General features: G+C 51.8%; 1 protein-coding gene across 11 annotated transcripts in view; it reads right to left on the bottom strand.

The window, feature by feature from the left end:
- The window catches only part of FRYL (FRY like transcription coactivator), a 2,496,013-nt gene that overhangs the window by 407,796 nt on the left and 2,068,561 nt on the right, over positions 1-19,656 (bottom strand). For all 11 annotated transcript variants that reach the window (XR_013608325.1, XM_078678213.1, XM_078678216.1 and 8 more), the window contains one exon: positions 4,769-4,966. Coding sequence is in view for 10 of the 11 variants with exons in the window: in XM_078678213.1 (XP_078534339.1) it covers positions 4,769-4,966 (198 nt within the window). In the remaining variant the exon portion in view is untranslated. The remainder of the gene's footprint in view (positions 1-4,768; positions 4,967-19,656) is intronic.

Here is a 19,656-nt window from a genome sequence, read left to right as displayed (position 1 = left end):
TGTTCACTGTGTCTACTAGTGCGTTCAGTTCCATGGAGCCTATGAAGTGGTCTAGCCTGGCGTAGGTATGGTGTGAATTTGAATAGAAGGAAAATTGTGAGGACTGAGGTTGAGCCAGCCGCCACATGTCCACGAGCCCCCTGTCTTCTCAACCACTCCTTCCCTGTTTTGGACAGTGCACACGTTTGGCCGTAGCTTTGGCCCGACCTGTCTTTCTCTGCGTCCATAACCAGGTCGAGGTCCCACCCAACCACCAATCTTCTATCTTGTGAACATAGGACTTCCGATAGGGATGTCATGAGGAATTCCTCTTATCCTGAGTTGGGGGCGTAGAGGGAACCCACCACCAGGGGAGCACACCCCACCCAAAGTTTGTAGGCCAATATGCGACCCTTTACTTCTGCCACCTTGTTGCCCACTGAACCCTGGAATTTCCTGGCTATCAGTATGACCACCCCTGCTTTCTTATCTGGTGTGGAGGAGTAGAACTGTTGGGGGAAAGCCCAGGACCTCATCCGGTGCCAATCTTTGGGGAGGAGATGGGTCTCTTGCAATAAACACACCTCCACCCCCAAGTTCTCCAGGTAGGATAGGATGGCCCTTCATTTTATGGGGGTGCTTAGCCCTTTCATGTTATCTGAAGTGCAGATTGCGACATGAGGCAGTCGTGGATCTAACCTGCTGTGTCTGCGTGGGCTTGGTCCCTATTAACATGTGTATGTCCTCTATCACCCTTACATCTTGTGTCTCTGTTCCGGACCCTTGCTTGGTCCCAACCCTAGTTAGCACACCAGTCCCCCTCCCTAACCCCAACTGAACACCACCAAACCCCAAAAAGAGTCCAGTGTCCATCCCTCAAGAGCGCGGAATTTGGAAAGCAAGTTAGTCGGGAGAATATGTGGACCAAGTTTCCCGGGCTCCCCGCCCCCAGCCATCCCCCGGATCTGGATAGATACAAAGCATGGATACCCTGATGAAAGTCACGGGCAATCCGCAGGTCCTGTGTCCTTCAGGACGGAATTCAGGGCTGCTGGTCTCTCCTGCGCCATTGTGTCTGGATCCGGTCTTGGCCCCAGAGTGGACGATCTCCTCTGTCCCACCTTCTGCCATTTCGCGCTTGAGGGTTTCTGCTCTGGAGTGTGCGCCTTGTCTGCTGAGTCACGGCTTTCCAGGACGAGGATATTGCATGTTTCCTGGAGGGAGCAGAGCTGACATAGCTTGCCATTCCATTTGAAGATCAGTAGGAAGGGGTAGGCCACTTCTTGCTCTCTCAGGTGTGCAGTCACCTCTCTGAATTCCCTCCTTTTTTACAAAGTTATGGCGGTCAGTTCTTGGAGGAGGACGATAGATTGGCCCTGATATGAGATCAGTTGTTTGGCCCTGGCCTCTCGCAGGATGAGTTCCTTGAGGGTGTAGTCAGGTAGGAAGGCAAAAATATCAGGAGGGGTGGCAGGGGCCCGCAGTCTCGGACTAACCCGATGAGCTCGATCATTGCGGATGTTGAAGTTTTGAGGGACTCCCAAGATGTTCCGAAGAAGCTCCTGCAGGTATTCAGTAATATCAGGCCCCTCTGCGTCTGTAGGCACCCCCCTCACGCAAATGTTGCTCCGCCTCGAGCGGTTTTCGAGGTCTTCGGTGTGCGCTTGCAGGTCGATTAGTTGCTTCCGTAGGCAAAGCACCTCTTGCCGGAGCTGCTCCATTTCCTCGTCTCTGGCCTGGTCGCGGTCTTCTAGGGCCCCTACTCTCTCCCCGATCTCGTCCATATCACAGCGTATCTCTTATTTCGCCAGCCACCTTACTTTTAAGTGCTTGGAAGTCGTCTCTCGAGGTATTGAAGAGGGACTCCAGAAAGGAGCGAGTGATCGAGATATCCTTGTCCTCCGGGTCTGCTTGCGAGGTCGAAGCCGGGGACGATCAGCCCGCCCTTCTCCGCTGAAAGGGGGCCTTTGGAAAGCATGTCTTTCAGAGTCCGCTCCTTTCTCCCCCTCGCCGAGGACATGGCGTTGGTCCGGGGCCGCAATGTGGAACCAAGGTCCTCCCCTGTGGACGGCTTTGTCTGAGTCTTGAGTGGTCTAGGGCTTCTCCGATTATACAAGTATGAGTTTCTGCCCCGCTGCAGGGAAGTTTGACCGGGCAATGGTATCCCAGTGGGGCATACCTCGCGCCGCTGCCAGGCGATGTCTCTGGCCGATTCCCAGCGGGTCCCGTGGAATGGCCTCCGCAATTCCGCTGAAGGGGTCCTCCTCACGCCGCCCGGCTCTCGACGTGGGCTGAGCCTCCCCAGTAATCGTTCCCTTCTTTGAATGCCAGTCGAGAAAGGCTCAGAGCGGGTCAGGGTGACGAGCGGGTGGGGCCCAGCACAGGCGAATAAAGGCGGCAACCCGCCACTGCGGCGGCCTATCTCTCACGCGGACTCTACCATCGCCGCTCCTCAGGGTGGGAGGCGGCTTGGGGGTTCCGTGGTGTTGGTCGAGGTGGCTGCCATATGCCTCAGCTCAGGTGCCAGAAAAGTCAATGGGGGCACCGGGCGCTGATCTCCTCTTGTAGTGGTTCGGCTGGGGGCGCACAGAGCCGTGACGAGATGTCGGTCCCTGTTCTGCTCTCTTCACGCGGCTGTGTGGCCGAAGTCTGCCCCGATGGAGTCTCTGTGGGCTGGACTGCAGTCTCAAAGTCTCTCGGCCCCGGGGGTCGCACGTGCCGTAGCCCACCACAGCGGCTAAGCGTGTTCAATGGATTCCCAGCCTTGGCAGGCACCTTGTATCTGCTGTCAGCTGGGCTGGAGCGGGTGACAGGAGCAGGATCTCCGCAGCTCACTTGCAGACTGTGGCTTCTCTTCGCAGCAATCCCTGCCAGGCGACTCCCCTGGCGGACCCTGCGCCGCGGCTCCGCAGGCCCTGTCACTCACAATGCCTTTCCGATCTCGGAGATCCCGGTCACGAGGTCCCTCTCACTGCGCTCGGCAGCTGACCAACAGCTCCGCTCCCTGCGTTTGCCCGATCACTTCTGCTGCTGAGTGTAGCGGACTTGTGCTGGGCAGGGTTCTCTCAGGGCTGGGCACTCTCCGAGCCGATCATAGCTAGGTGGAGCCACGGGTCTTGGCCAAGGTCGCCTCCATTTTGCCTTGCAGGTGCTCAGCCCGTTCGAACCGTCTGTCTCCTGGAATCTTGCCCTCTGGAGCTCAGGACGTGTCCCTAGGGCTGCTCCGTGATGGGCGGGCGCTGTACCGCCAATGACGGTGGTGTTTACGAGGGTAGAGGATCCACTTGGCCAGGGTTAACTGGCCTGGAGCAGAGAACAGCCAGGAACTGCAACTCACCTGTCCGCCATCTTGGCCACGCCCCCTGTAACAATTTTTAAAGTTGTTCATTTCAAGAAGCAGCAAGAGGTCTCACTTGATAATCAGGGAGATTCAAAACAATGGGGCGTTACATAAAACGCCATGCTAGCAGAATATTAAAAAAAAAGGCATATGAAATAATTTCCTATTCTGAATTACTGTGTATATGAAAGAACTTGAACATTCCAAAGGTAGATAAAACCTCACTGGTAGATGTCCTTAATGGTCAGATAAACTAATTGTACATGAATAACTACTGTAACTGAAGGGCTTTCCCTTTAACTCTTCATGTAAAAGTTTTTATTGCTTTTGGCAACATGTCCTTCTCATGTTTGTGCATTATCTACTTGGGCTGTGACTCGGGTAACAAATGAGAGAATGTGTCAGTGAAAGCAAGGTCCATAAAGATGTTTGAAAAAGTGAAGACATGGCTGTACGGTATAGATTCTTCAAGAGTCTATCACAGGCTTTCCCATACATTCATATGCTTAGTATTTGAAGCAGATGGGTAACAAAACATGGCAGATTACAAGTAGCAAGTCACAAAAGTTTGTTTTATATGATATATTGAATATTCAATTTACGTGGAGTTTTGACTGTAGCTTATGTTCTTCAGGGTACATCTCAACAATTAGTGCTATTAGAGCCTCCTATAAAAGTCATAGCTTTACAAAAAAAGCACAAATAAAGTAATAAATAATAAGTATCTGTGGTAGACCTTCACTCAACAAACAAATGATGGGTATGGGAGAATAATGGGAGTAAAGGTGTATAGTTGCCCAATGGCATTAGCTACCTTTCATAAATATACATATAACCTGCATTTGGCTCAGGATAGGTACTGTTACAAAAATATGAATACATGATTGTGGTTTGGGTAGAAAGAGTGAATGTTAGGCAGCTGAAAATTTTCTTGGGAGTATCACTAGTCTTTGGGTAAATTCTGGTACCTGTTTGACCCTTGCAGGAAATCTCGAAGTCACTGCTACTTTGGGAAGATTAAGGCTCTTACAACACTTCAATGTGGGGGGCAGGTGTGCCCTTCCTGAAGACTGGTAAGGGAACACTAATGCAATCTTAAAACATTCATTTTGACCAATAGGCTCCATGAGATTCTCAATTGCTTTAGACCACGGTTCCGAGAATCTGCGTACTCACTGTAGCCATCATCTGTGTCTCTACCTGGCACAGCTCCTAGAACGCAGTACAGGTAACCACATTACATACGTCTTGCATGAGCTTTCAAGAGCATGTGCTGCGTTCAATGGAAAAGGGAGGGTGCAAGCTCCACTCCCTGCTAACTTTATACTGCCTTTGTTTTACCCCTCTTATCTTTGAGTGTATATTGAGACAAATATGCTGAGTGTTCAGAAAAAACATTAATAAACATATAAATGTGATTCTTCTATTCCCTTTAGGTCTATTACTCACTTCTGTAATATCAAAATGAAAGTCTAAGGTCTTTCCAGGAAGCTCTTTGGATGGACAACTGAAGATTTTTGCAAATGATATTTCAGGAGAACCTAATTCTCCTGTGTGTGTCTTTGGAGCATCACTAGGAACAACCAAGCTTGCTGATCGAGACACCACCAGTTTCAGAATGTTAAGGGCTTCTTTCCAGTACGGACTCTGAAAGGAAAGAGCATTTATATTAATATAAATTTCCAGAATTACGAATGTACAAATTAACAAGCATCACATTTTGAAAGACCATAGGCCTTCATATCCCAGACAAAACAAACTATGCATCGTTGCCAAACCATATTGTCTATGAGGTAGTGGTAAGCACAGTAGTTACAAGGTTTCAGCTGCCCAATCTTCTTCTTTTGCAGATTTACTTTCTCAAACATTCTGTTATAACCAAAGACGATGTTGCCATTGCATGCATATACTTTATTCTCAATTGTGGATAACTCACACCACAAAACTCCATCTCAAAATATTAATTGATGTCCTTAAATCATAGCAAAATATTTCTATATAAAACTCATCCTTGCCATCTATTCGTATCTATGTAAACGACCAAGGACACTTTAATTACTACTTCCTTCCCTTACCTTCCCCTCATCTTGTCATAGTACTACACAAGAACATGGATTACACTTTGAAACCTTCCTTTATTTTATTTATTTTGATAGTTTTTTATTCTTCAAAGATCCAACCTACCTAATTGTCCTCATTTCTGTACCACATCTCAACAGAGGTCTGTGTACCTGATCCATCCCAAAATGTCAAGATCTCTCCAGCTTATAATACATCCCTATACTAAATAGGTTAGCAGTTCCTTTTTCAGTTACATAACACTCCCAAGCCTTATCTTACTCTGCCCTAAGTAGGGTGAGTTTGCTCTAATCTTTCACCCAACTACCGGTCTAGTTCCTCTTTCAGCAAAGCCCTTGAGTGGAGTTTTCAAAATAATCATTGACTACCACTCCATCAATGTCTGCAACCTAAAAACCCCAGGACTGCACCCTTTGCCACATCGAAGGTCTTCACTGTCTTCCACCATAATAATGTCTTCCTTCACACAGACCCTTCCCAACTGTTCTGCAAACCCTATATTGTTCGCCACAAATTCCTGCTGGCATTCATGTCCGTCACAGAAGAACAAGTTACTTACCTTTGGTAACAATACATCTGTAAGAGACAGATTAGTTATGGATTCCTCACCTTAGAATTACCCCCAGGCGTCATACTGGATCCGGAGAATTTTTCTTCAGCAGTACCCCTGCGTGCCGGTAGGTGGTGTCTGTCGACTCCGCATTCATCGTTGCCAGAATGACATCGTGGTGTCTACTTAGATGCTGCCCCTGCGCGCTGACGTCCGTTCTTTACACGACATTCCACACCAGAAGGGCAGAGCCATGCAAGACACTGACCCCTGGTGCACACAACTAGGGCCCTGAAGGGAAGTCCCTCACCAAAGAAGTCAGTTTGCAGAAATGGGAGTATGGGTGGGGCGGTGAGGAATCCATAACTAATCTATGTCTCTTACAGATATATCATTACCAAAGGTAAGTAACTTGTTCACCTGAAAGAGACAATTAGGTATAGATTCCTAATCTTAGAATAGATACCCCAGTAATACCAACCTCGGAGGTGGGTCTGCGAACTAAGTTCACACCAGAAAATCCTGGAGAACTGAACGGTAAAAGAAGCCGTCTCTCCGGACTTGGCTGTCCAGGCAGTAGTATTTGGTAAACATATAAAGCTCACTAGCTGCCTGGCAGATGTCATGAAGGGGGACTCCACGTCCCAAAGCAGTAGTAGCTGTTGTCGCCCTGGTGGAATCGGCACGCAACCTAACTGTAGGTTCCTATTTCGCTATGGAATAGCAGATTTTGATGCAAATAACGACCCATCGAGAGATGGTTAATTTGTGCACGGCCCGACCTTTCTTGGCGCCCATATAGCCAACAAGGAGCTGGTCATCCACCCGGAATAGTTTTGTCCGGATGAACAGCCAGAAAAGGAGGTTTGGAAGAAAGAGCCTGAAGTTCACACATCCGGCGAGCAGAGGTGATGGCAACCAAAAAGGCAGTTTTAAAAGTCAAAAGTATGAGAGGACAGTTATGCAGCAGCTCGAAATGAACACACATAAGGAAGGTCAGAAGCAGGTTCAAGTTCAACTGGGGCATTACGAAAGGAATTGGAGTAAACAAGTGAGTAATGCCCTAAAGGTACAAGTTACTTACCTTCGGTAACATTGTATCTGGTAGAGACTATTTTAGCCGCAGATTCCTTAACGTAGAATTATCCCCAGGCACGAGACTGGATCTGGAAAATTTTCTTTGCCACAGCATCTCTGCACGCCTGGGGCGGTACCATGTGACTCTGCCCAGACGTCGTCCGCGGGCGTGACGACAGCGAGGTCACATAAGCCCCACCCCGGCGCACTGAAGTCAGTTTTCTTTGGAGAACTTTTCCGTGCCATAACGCGGAGCCAACACAAACCATCACAAACAAAACTGTGGAGAGTATGGGAACAGTGTGCAAAAAAGAAGAGAAAACATAAAATGGAGGAACGAAAGGTGAGGAACAGCACCAGTTGGAATAGGGCCAACCACTAAGGTACAGAAAGCCATAGCAGTGAAAGAGCAGAGCACCGCTCTGAGGAGCAACCCTGCAAGCTAAGGCGACATTCTCCCTGGAGGCAGAAAAACATGTGAAAAAACGTCACAGCAGATGATAGAGTCTCTGCAATCTCAATCCACAACAGTGAAGGGCAACTAGCCGCAGATTCCTCAACGTAGAATAGATACCCTAGCCATACCCAGAAGGGAGGACGGCCTGCGAGAGAACCTCTCAGTAGGGAGAGAGAGACACAGGGTCCCAGCAGGGGACATGTCACGAGGATAAAAAGGAAGGCCAGGGGTTCACAAGCCCAACCAAGGAAGAGCCGCATTAACACCCCGCCGAGACAGACCGCGCCCGAAGCGCCACAAAGAACAAAGAACCACCGCCAACGCCAGGGAGAAGAGGTAGAACTGGAGGCAGGGCCCTCCGTAGAAAACACACACACACAGCGATAGGAACAACTGAGCAGACAGTAGCAGCAAGGAAGCAGACAGCAGCAGCAAGGCAGCAGACAGCAGACAGCAGCAGCAAGGCAGCAGATAGCAGCCGCAAGGCAGCAGACAAGGCAAGAACTACCCTACCACCAACAGCGCAAGAAGAAAGACAAGTGCACAAAGCCCCAGCAAGACAAGAGGCAGGTGCGCAAGGGAACCTACTAAGGGACACAACGGTGGACCAGAGCAAGCAGACATGCGCAGCCAGCAAGAGGCAGCACCAAGGAACAGGGAACCCAGAACAAGCCAGGCACAAGCCAAAGGCAGAGGCCAGGACACACCCCAAAGGGGGGAACGAACCAGGTAGAAGAGAAGAGAAAGAGATAGACGGAGGACGGCCCACGCCTTCAATCAGAACACAGAAAACCAAGAAAGCTAGTCCCCCGGCAACACCAAACAGAGGTTCAAGCCGAACGCTGGACAAAAAGGGCAGAAGAGCCACAACACGATGCCGAAGACAGCATGCAAGGCTGGTCTAGCGACAAAGCGTACATGGAAAGGACAATCGTGGCGCAGCGCAAACTGCGCCAAGACAAGTGATAAAGAGACCACACCTGCAGAATACCGTGACGCCATAGAAGGCACAGAATCCGAAAAAGGGGGCCGCACCTTTCCAGCCCATGATAGAGATACAATAGCTACAAGTACCCCACATAGGGTAGACTACGTCCCAAGAAAACATGGGAACAACTCTTAGGAACGGAACAGCACCGAAGGGCCAAACGAAGGGCCCTGAAGGCAACTCAACCACACAGAACACACAACCGGGGTCACCAAACACCAAGCCCCAGAAAAGAAATGGGAGAACAACTCCCAGAATACACCAGCTGACATCCAGGTTTACTGAGGGGGAGGAGGAAGCCCCGCAAGGAACCGCTGAATGGCAGAATCCGCAGGGGCGTGAAACAAAAGAGTGCCATCGAAAGGGAGGTCAACCAGACGCTCCCTCACATTCTGAGTGTGAGAAGTTGGCCTGGTATATGATGTCCACTATTCTAGTGGGCACCTTGCACTAGTCCCAACAACCCTTATGGTGATGGTTGTAAAGTCAACCTTATAGACCAGCTATCCTAGTGGTAGCATGGACAAAGCAGTCTTAGGCTAAAACTTCAGAGAGCATGTGAAGCCAGCTGTTTTACCATATATAATCCCTTGAATACCAAATGAAAGGACACCACACAAGGTATATATCAAATATATATGTATTTATTACTAACACAACCCCTCTGAACTCTTTATGAGGTCAGAGTTCGAGATACAGCACAAGTTACTCAATAAGCATACTATAAGTTACACAAATACAATTCTGCCCTAGGGGCCTCACGAACCATATACTAAGTAAGTGGTATAAAAGCCACTTCAGGAAAGGTGAGTAGGCCTAGGAAATCACTGGGGCTACACTGAACCAAGGGTTTGGAAGTAGGAGACCCACGGGAAGCGTGTGCAGTGTCTAAACACACACGCTGGTTGCCATAGAGTTCAATGGGAACGTAAAAGTTACAAAGTAGTAGATTTTGGACACTTCCGGATGGACTACGGGAAAACCCTGTTAAACTAGGAAACTTGGATAAGTAATACCCACGGGAGCACCGGAGTACTCGAGTTACCTCACCCAGGGAAGCCGGGTGCATAGGTGTTCTTTCGTGTCGGGTTTCATCGCTGTTTCCTATGGAGAGCTGCAAGAAAGTGCTGCAGGCGACCAGGAGAAAAGTGTCCGGTTGGATCCAAGGGTGGATCGGAATCAAGAAGAACCTGAAAGCAGATGGGACAGAGTCTGGGTCACTAGCCAGTGACCAGGAAGGAACCAGGCGATGTCGAGATGCAATCAGGTGAAGCTTGTCTCTGCAGCCACGAGGACCAGGAGGCGTCAACGACGACCAGGAGCTGGAGTCGAGCTGTCCCACGACAGATCTAGCTGTTGGTGTTGTCGGTATCTGGATTGGACCCAACAAACCTTGGCAAATGCAATCCACGCAGGATGGGAAGATTGGCTTCAGTTCAGACCAGCAAGGTCTGGGGAGCTTCTTCTTTTCAGGGAAGCTGGAGCAAGCCCGGAGCAACCAGGCAAATGGTGTAGTTTCACAAAGATGTCTTCAGAGGGCTTACTAGCCAACGGGCTAGCAACCGCGAAGACGCGTCGAGCTGAAATGCAGGTGCAGGCCTCACGCGGCAGTGTGGAGGGCTGAGCTTCGGTGCAAATGCTGCTCGGGTCTGGGGGTTCTCAAAGCCCAATGCACAACTTGGAGGGTACCTCAGAAGCTGCACAGGTAGCAAAAAGCAGGTAGTCCAGGATGTCATGTCCCACGTCTCTCGTGTCTGCCACAGGTCTCAGCTTCGCTGCGGATGTGGGTAGGAGTCAGAGAAGCAAACCGGCAATTTACGGATGGTGCCTGTTTGCACAGAGTGGTCACTCCTTGACCACAAGGGAGATGTCTACAGTCTTCCGGTCGATATGGAACGTCGAAGGTCCAAGAGTTTCGTTTCAGAGTTTCTTTCCAGGATAACTTAAAGTCTCTAGACTCAGCTCCTAACTTTATACCAAACTAAGGGGCTGGATTACCTGCTAGGTCCCTCCTATGGGTGGAACCTGGGAAGGGGGTGGTTACACCCCTTTCCCTTTGTCCAGTTTCGCGCCAGAGCTGGGGCTGGAGTGCCCCAGCAACTGGTTTGAACCGGGCTATGCATGGAGCCTTGTGTGCCCCAGGCAGTGTCTGAAAAAGCATCTTTCCATTCAACCCACCCTGCCCCAATACACTACTGGCTGTTTGGGGAGGTGCTGGCACCTCCCTCGACAGGAAATCTATTGTCCAGGCCTCCCTTGCTGGAGTTTCCCCCAGCTGCAGGAGATCAGACTCGTGTCTGTGGCTGCAGCATCCATTTTGTGATGCTGAGGCTCTGTTTAACTTTAACCGGGTAAAGCAGTAACTACATGTCTTGTCCCTCTAGAAGGTTGGAATGCTACCCCCGCCACCAGAATTGGCGGGCGAGGGGTAGTATTCCAAAGCGTATGACACCTCACACGACATGTTTTGATAAAGCCAAACCAAAGTTAGCATTAACCGCGAGGATTATAATTCACTTAAGAGTATATGGTATGGCTATATCATAGAACAGCTATAAGGACATGGTTTCGAAAGCTGCAGACGGGCTCAGCTCATACTAGAGCACCATCTCACATAAAACCAAGCACTCTGCCTCCAGGATTGTTAAGGCCTGCCATAGAAGTGACTTATAGGTACTTATGTGTCTATATATAAGGGTAGATATAGATATACTATATCTAAGCAAGTGGTGATTACACGACCTTGCCCAAGCTGAGTGTTCAGCCTGTGGTGTCAGTTTGGATGGCCAGCCAGGGGTGGCATAATTCATGCTGCAGCCCCTGGTAGGCCTTGGATGCACCTATGCCCTGGGTACCTATGGTACACTATACAGGGGCTCACAAAGGTGACCCAATCCAAATTAGGTATGTACCTAAAGTACATGGAGTCCATTTTACAGAGAGAACAGATAGCCTGGGGCCCTGAATAGCAGGATCCCAGGCCAACTAAGTAAAAAACCAGCTAAACACCAGGCAAAAAGTTGGGGTAACGATATAGTCAGATATCCACCTTCCTACACTCAGGGAAAACACTATCCCTCAACCAAGCATGGCGACGGAGGGTCAGCGAACTAGCCATAGAGTGACCAAGAGCCTCAGAGACATCCGGAGCGAAGAATAAACGCGGCCAGCTACAGGCCATCCAACAAATGGTGCCGCAGATTAGCGCGGGCACTCTCCTGAGAATCAGAAGACAAAAGGGAATCTGTGGAATCCCACAAGCTGGAAGTGGCTCTTGCTAACACGCAAAGCGCGTTGAGCGCCCGCAAGGCAGCGCTGGAGGAAGCGAAGAGATTACGCCGCCAGGAATCTAACCACGGGCCTCCTCTGACAGAGAAGACAACACCGAAGGCAGGGAGGGAAAGGCAGTCTGCAGAAGAGGGGCCGAGTAGAAGGGCGGAAGGAAAGGCAGACAGGATCATGTGGAGCAGGACCGTGGCGGTGCAGGAGCTACTGGGGCACCGGGTCCCCAGTGGCAGGACGCCCCCAAGAGAGAATTATGGAACGTAGCTTCAAAGGGAAGAAGCAGCTTCCGTCCACCAGAGCCCTGATGGAGAACCTCAAGTAAATGGTCCGTGGGGAAATGGGCAGCGGGGTCGCCAATTCGCAAAATCCCAGCGGCTGTGGAGACAGCCCGGGCAAAGGAAGCACTCGTATCCGTAGGAAAACGCAGTGGGAGAGCAATTCCTCCGTGGGCGACAGCTATAAACTAAGCCGGCCATCCCCCAGCCCAACCGAAGGTAGAAATGGCCAAGCTCGGAATGGTGGGGGGTTGACAGATGAGTGGGGAACTTGAGGCGCCTCTGGAGAAGACTGTGGTTGGGCGCGGGGACAGCGAAGAGCCCTCCTTGGAAGACGCCGGGGAAAAAGCCACGATGCGTCGTCCCATCTCCAGGCAATAAGAGATAAAAAGTGCCCGAACCTCTGGAGAAGAGGGGGCCTCCAAAGACAAGTCGATGTCCCGACGCCAGCCCGGCGAATTGGAGTACACCACCAGCGACAGCGTGACGTCGACCGGCACCGAAGAGGATGCCGCGGTGACCTCCACCACCACCTGTGCAGCAGGAGAACGGGGAGGAGTCGGAGCCGTGGTGGCTAAAGAATGGCCCCAAAAAGGTGCCGACCCGACCTCCGAAGAGGCAGTCAGCTGCTTGGAGAAGCAAGAGGGACTCGGGGACGCGCCCTGGCTGTTAACCAGCCCCTGCGGCGCCGCCAGGACCTACAGCCACGGGCGCCTGAGCGGCGTCAGTTCGGCCTCCATTTGGGCTCTGGACGCCCCCACACCAGGAAAGGGCAGGTAGGGTGGCGACGGTCGAGGCCGCACGACCTGTGGAGAACCTGCGCCCCACACAGGGCGGGGACCGGGCCTCGGGGACAAGCTGCAACACTTACCAACGGGCGAGCGTCACCCCTGCAGCCTCGAAGGACGATATCGGAGACGGAAGCGGCGGTTCTTGGCCCCTTCCGTGGCGGTTGGACGCAGTGACTAAGCTGACCAGGACATGCGGACCAAAAGGAGTTTCACTCCAGCTGAGACTTCAGCTTCCTCTGCTGACAAGCTTCGCAGTCCGTGGAGTCATGATGCTCACCCAAACACCACATACAAATGAGGTGAGGGTCCGTCGCCGACATCTGGCGCACGCAAGACGAGCACGTCTTGAAGCCCGAAGGCATTCACACACTGTTCTCAAAAAAGGAACGCAAAGCGTGAAAAAAGAAGGCCTGAAAACAGGCCAGGGACACGATCCGGATCCGCGTGGCAAACGGAAAAGAAGAAAACTGTCAGGGCGGAGTCACTTGGTACCATCCCCGGCACGCAGAGATGCTGTGGCAAAGAAAATTTTCCGGATCCAGTCTCGTGCCTGGGGACAATTCTACGTTAAGGACTCTGCGGCTAGTAGTCTGTATCAGATGAAGCGATATACATGAAGGGACTTGAAAAGAGAAGGCTGATCAGGAACCAGAAGAAAGGCTGAAATGGCCGAAAGATAGCCTTTTAAAGTGCCCAGAGCATAGCCATGCTGGGTCAAAGAAAGAATGAAGAGGAGAACCTCTTAAAGGGGTGCCTTGCTACAAATTTGTTCAATCTACAGGCATATACCGTTTTGGTGGAGGGATGCCTGGCTGCCAAGATAAAGCTACAGACTTCAGGAGGTCGAAAGAGGTCAACTCTCGCCGCTCAATCTCCACGCAGGGAGGTGGAGGTTGGACAGGTTCGGGTGGTGGACTGTCCCCTGCTGCTGCAACAGAAGATCCTCCCAAAAGGGCAGTCTGATTGGAGGTTCGATGGCCATGTGTAAGAGCTCGGGATACCAACTCTTCGAGCCCAGTCCGGAGCCACAAGAATGACTTGTGCCCGTTTGCGCGCAATCTTCTTCAGCACTCTGGGTAGAAGTGGTATAGGCGTATAGAAGACTGCAATTCCACTCGTGACGAAAAGTGATGCCGAGCGAAAATTCGAACGCGCAGAACTGCTGACATTGCGCGTTATCTTCAGTAGCGAATAGATCTAACGAAGCTTCTCCCCACCGCTGAAAGAGACCTTGCACCACCTCCGAGTGAAGACGCTATTCGTGATCCATCATGCCCCGGCGGATGAGTTCGTCCGCCCTGGTGATCAGAGAACCTGCCATATGTTGAATCACCAGGAACATGCCCTGATGTTCCAGCCACTTCCAGAGACTAAGTGCCTCCTGACATAGGGTCCACAATCCCACCCAGTTTGTTGCTGTTCCAGATGGCAGTGGTGTTGTCCGTTGACACCTGCACTACTCTCCCTTTGACAGAAGTAAAGAATGCATTCGGTGAAAGACGGAGCACCTGAAATGCCAGAAAGTTGAACCCGCCTCTCCTATGTGGCCGCCCCATCCCAGAAGTTATGCATCTGTCACCACTGTGAACTCTGGCTGGGGAAGGAAGTGGAACGTGCCGTTGACCCAATCCTGGTTTGTTAGTTACCACTGCAATTGATGTGCAGTGCCCTCCGAGATCTGGAAGCAATCGGAAAGATTCCCCTGATGATGTGCCCACTGGAACTTCAGGTCCCACTTCAGAGCCTGCATATGCCAGCTGGCATAGTCCACCAACAGGATACAGGATGCCATGAGACACAGTAGCCTCAGGGTCATTCTGACCGAAACACGGGACAGAGGCTGAAAGATCTGAACCATAACCTGAATATCCCAGAGCTGCGACCACCGACATCACCCGAGGGGCACTAGCAAGGCCAAAGGGGGTCACGGTAAACTGAAAGTGCTTGCGGACTACCGTGAACCGTAGGTAACGCTGATGGGCCGGCAGGAAGGGGATGAAAATAAGCGGCCTGCAAGTCCAACACTACCATGCAGTCTGCAGGGTCGAGGTCAGACAGGACCTGAGCCAGTATCATCATTTCGAACTTCTCCTTCCGGAGGAAACGATTGACGTTCCTGAGATCCAAGATAGGACACAGGCCTTTGTTCTTCTTGGGCACCAGAAAGTAGTTGGAATAACAAAGTACCACAACCTACTTCTGGGGCACAAACTCGCTCGATGGCTCCCTTGCCCAAGACAGCCGCAACTTCCTGTTGGAGAAGGGCAAGGTGATCCTCCGATATGCGATGGAATTGAGGTGGCATGAATTGGGGGTAGTCTTAAAAGGGAGAGAGTATCCCCTCCGGACTATCTGCAAAACCCACCTGTCCAACGTGATGTTGAGCCAGTGGGGGAGGGGATGGCGAATCCTGCTGCCCACTGCCAATTGGTGACCTTGAAAGGTGGACTAGGAGGGCTTGGAGGCGGGCGCAGAGGGGGCGCTGGTGGAGTGGCCAGCTCGCTGGCTCCCAGACCCACGACGGTGGGTCACACGTCCCCGGCCGCGCAGAGGCTGGACAGCTTGTGCAGGCCTGTGGCTCTGGGTGGAACGTGGCAGCGCACCCCTTCCGTAGCCATAAAAGGGGCGAAAAGCAGACTGCGTGGGGCAAGAGGTGGTAGGGAGGCCCGAGGATCTGGCCGTAGCCCTGGAGTGCTCGAGCGCGTAGTCTGCTTTGTCGCTGAACAGGCGACCCACATCAAAGGGCATGTCCAAAAGTGTAGCCTGGACATCAGCAGTAAAGCCAGTGGACCCCAGCCAGGCATAGTGTCTAATCCCTGACGTGGAAATCGTCCTGCCTAGCGAGTTCGCAGTGTCCAGCCCACATTGGTTGGTGAATTTTGTTGAGTCTCTCCCTTCAGCCACTGCACGGCCTGGGCCCCCTCCAGGCACTGTGGCAGCACTTGCTCGACCGTATCCAACACAGAGTGGGAGTAACGGCCCAAGAGACATGTGGTGTTCACCGACCGTAGTCCTAAGCACGAAGAATAAAACATTTTCATCCCAAGATGGTCCAGCTTCTTGGATTCCCAATGAGGTGGTGCGGTAGGGAATGCACCCTTGGAAGTCGAGGCATGGACCACCAAGTTCTCAGGGGTGGGGTGTTGGGAGAGGAGAATGGGGGTCGCCCGGGGCCAGGCGGAAGCGCCGGGCAATCATCCTGTCCTCAGGAGACCCTGTGTTGGGCCTGGACCACATGCCTAAAAGAATGTCCATAATGGCCTCATTGAAGGGCAGCAGTGGCTCCAAAGAGGCTGCTGCCGGTTGAAGCACCTCTGTCAGGAGGCTAGTCCTAACTGCCACTGCTCGGGGAAGCTTGAGGTTTCAGGCCTCACCCGCCCTAGGCAACACCATTGCGTATGGCGCACCCTCCTCCATAGCCACGGTAGGGGGAGAATGCATGCCAAATTCTGGGGTTGTGTCCAGACAACTGGCTTCACCAAACTCCTCTCTCCAGTCCAGTTCTTCCAACTGGTCTGACAGAGGGTCCACAGACCCCTCTCAGTCTTCCTCACCCTCCTCTGGTAGCCACTCAGGGCGATAGAGATCACCAGGGGAGTACAGGAGTACAAAAGTACCGGTCCGCACCAGTCCCGACGTTGGGTGCCGTCAGTCTGGCTCCGTGTCCACATTGAGAGGGAGGCCCGAGTCGACGTCGGCTGGGGACACAACTGGCGTCGGAGGGGGTGGAGGTGACGCCAATGGATTCGGCGCCGGAGGTCGACCAGCGCCGGTCCCGATCCAGGCTTGGTTCCCTGAGGGCCCTGCAGTGCCAGAGCCGAAGCCGCCGGTCTCGAAGGCATAAAGCCCCCAGCTGAGTCTACGTGACCTGAATGCACGCCAGCGGAGTCGGGCTGCCCCCCCCAAAAAAAATTGAGGTCTTTGTAAAAACCAAAAAGTTGGGCAGGGGTCCCCGCGGCTCTCGGAAAGGGAGAGAGGCTTGTGGTCGACCCAACAGGCTTTGCAGGCGGAGCTGGACGACTACCACTGGCATTCCGCGTCATGTCGGCCGACTAACAGGGAGAACGTTCAGAGCAACGGTGCTTCTTTGCCTTCTTTTTGTGCTTTGACTTACCCGAAGACTTCGACGAGGAGTGGTAGTAATGGCTTCATGACTCCCTCTCTACCGGGACCTTGAGCGGTGCGGAGCTGACTGCCAAGCCTCCCGAAGCTTTCGGGACCGCTCCAGAAAAGACTTCGGGCCATGGCCAGGCAGTCGGAGCACGACTTTGGGTCGCGGTTGCACTAGAGGCACACAAGATGAGGGGGGGGGGGGGGGGGGGCAGTCACCGACAACAGCTTCTGGCAGTAGTCACAAGGCTCAAAGCCGGTCCACCGAGATGACATCCCTGTGCATCAAAAGTCGTAACGACTCACAAAATTGTTGACAAAAAGTCACAAAAATAGAGACAAAATGTGACTCGAGGTACCGCTCTCTCCGGATCTGCGCTGGCTGGCGTGGAAAAAGATAGAACTGACGCACAAGTTACTTACCTTCGGTAACGATATATCTGTACGAAACAGTAGTTAGTGTTAGATTCCTTACCTTAGAATATCCCCAGGCGTCAGACTGGATCCGGATAGATTTGAGTAGCAGTACCCCTGCGCGTCGGTAGGCGTCGTCTGCGGCTCCGCGTCCGTCTTCGGCGCCGGGATGACATCGGAGTACTTAGACGCCGCCCTCGGGTCAGTTCTTATACACAGCTTTTCCGCGCCAGAAATGCAGAGCCATGATAAAAACCGACACTGGTGCCATTAAACTAGGGCCCTCAAAGGGAAGAACCTTAACCCTAGATATCTGTTCGCAGAACGGGGAAGATGGGTGGGGCGGAAAGGAATCTAACACTAACTACTGTTTCTTACAGATATATCATTACCGAAGGTAAGTAAGTAGTGCATCTGAAAGAAACAGGTTAGTGTTAGATTCCTTACCTTAGAATAGATACCCTAGCAATAGCAACCCCGGTGGTGGGTCTGCCGAAAAAGCCATCTCTCAGGACTTGACTGTCCAGGCAATAGTGTCTGGCGAACGTGTGCAGCGAGGCCCACGTAGCTGCCTGACAGATGTCCCGACACGTGGTGGTACTGCAGTGGCATGGGGTCGCCTCGAATGGGAGGGAGTAGCCCCTTCGGACGCTTTGCAGCACCCACCTGTCCGATGTGATGGTGCGCCAGTGGAGGAGTGTGAAAAGTTGGCCTGATATATGATGTTCACTAGTTCTAGTGATCACCTTGTATCAGTCCAAACAACCCTTATGGTGATTGGTTGTAAGTCAACCTTATAGACCAGCTATCCTAATGGTAGCATGGACAAAGCAGTCTTAGGCTAAACTCTTTTGGCATGTGAAGCCAGCTGTTTTACTACATATAACCCCTTGAATACCAGATGAAAGGACACCACACAGGTTGTTATGAAAATAAACAGTATATTTATTAATAACAAACACCTCTGAACTCTTTATGAGATCAGAGGGCTAAGCACATAACAATCCCTTAAGAAAAATACGATAAGTTGCACAAAATTACAATGGTGCCCTAGGGGCACGACAAACCATATACTAAGTAAATGGTATAAGGAAATCGATAGAAGGAATGGAGCTGTCCAGAGGCTGTAGGATCGTTGGGACTACACTACCCTAACCTTAGGTAAGTAGCAGGAGGCCCACGGGAGAGGTGTGCAGAGTGTGAACTCACACGCGAGATGCGGAACAAAGTCAATGGGCAGAACAAATTACGAAATAGTAAGTAAAAGACAGTTCCTACTAGTTACGACTGGATATCTGGACACTAGGAGAGTCAATCTACCTATGAGCACCGAAATGCTCTCGTTACCTCACCACGGGCTGCGGGTGCATTGGTGTTAAAGTGTGTCGGGTTCCTGCGTTGAAGTCAAGGGAGCCTTGAAGAAAGATGCTGCAGGCGACCAGGAGGAAGATGTCCAGTGCGATCCAAGGGTGGATCGAGGAAGAAGGGGACCTGAAAGCAGAGGGGACAGTGTTCAAAGTCACTAGCCAGTGACCGGTGTGGAACCAGGAATGAACCAGGTGCTGTCGTCGCGATCAGGTGAAGAGTGGACGCTTGCCTCTGCAGCCACGTGGACCAGGAGGTGTCTTCGACGACTTACTTACTTCCGGGTTACAGACGCCAGGGATGTGATGGCGATTCGGCCACAGAATGAGTGATACCACAGGTACTCATGTGGTTTAAAGACTCTGAAAATACTACGAGAATTGGAATCGGGCACTATTTATTGCACAGGTGTGCGTTTTTCTGGCGTCCTCGGCAACTTTTTAATAATTTCGGAGTGCCATATACTGTTGTCGGATCCGAATTTGGAGTCAACAGGCCTTGGCAAAGGCAACCCACGCGGTGAGTGGAAACGGTGTCTGGTGCGGACCAGGAGGGTCCGGGGTGCTCCTCTTTTGGAGGGGAGCAAGGGCCAGTCTGGAGCAACCAGACCAGCAGTGTAGATTTCAAGGATCGTCGTCTAGGAGGCCACTAGTCAGCGGGCAAGAGACCAGACAACGCGTCGAGCAGCAATCAAGCAAAAGGGCCCCACGCAGATCTTGAGGATGCTGGAGGGCTGGTCTTCGGTGCAGGAGCTGCTCGGGGCTGGGGCTTCTCAGTCCCCAAAGCACTTACTCGAGGATGCCTCTGAAGTCGTGCTGGAAGTGAAGTGAAGTGCAGTTTCTTTAAGATGGCCGGTCCCACGTGTCTCGTCGCACCCACGGGTCTCAGCTGTGCTGCAGATGTGGGGAGAGGTCGGAGAGGTCTGGGAGTCCGGGTCTCGTCGGGC

This window comes from Lissotriton helveticus, chromosome 2_2, assembly GCF_964261635.1.
Source record: "Lissotriton helveticus chromosome 2_2, aLisHel1.1, whole genome shotgun sequence".
In the NCBI taxonomy this organism is placed as follows: Eukaryota; Metazoa; Chordata; class Amphibia; order Caudata; family Salamandridae; genus Lissotriton; species Lissotriton helveticus.
This window is presented reverse-complemented; position numbering and strand designations above follow the sequence as displayed.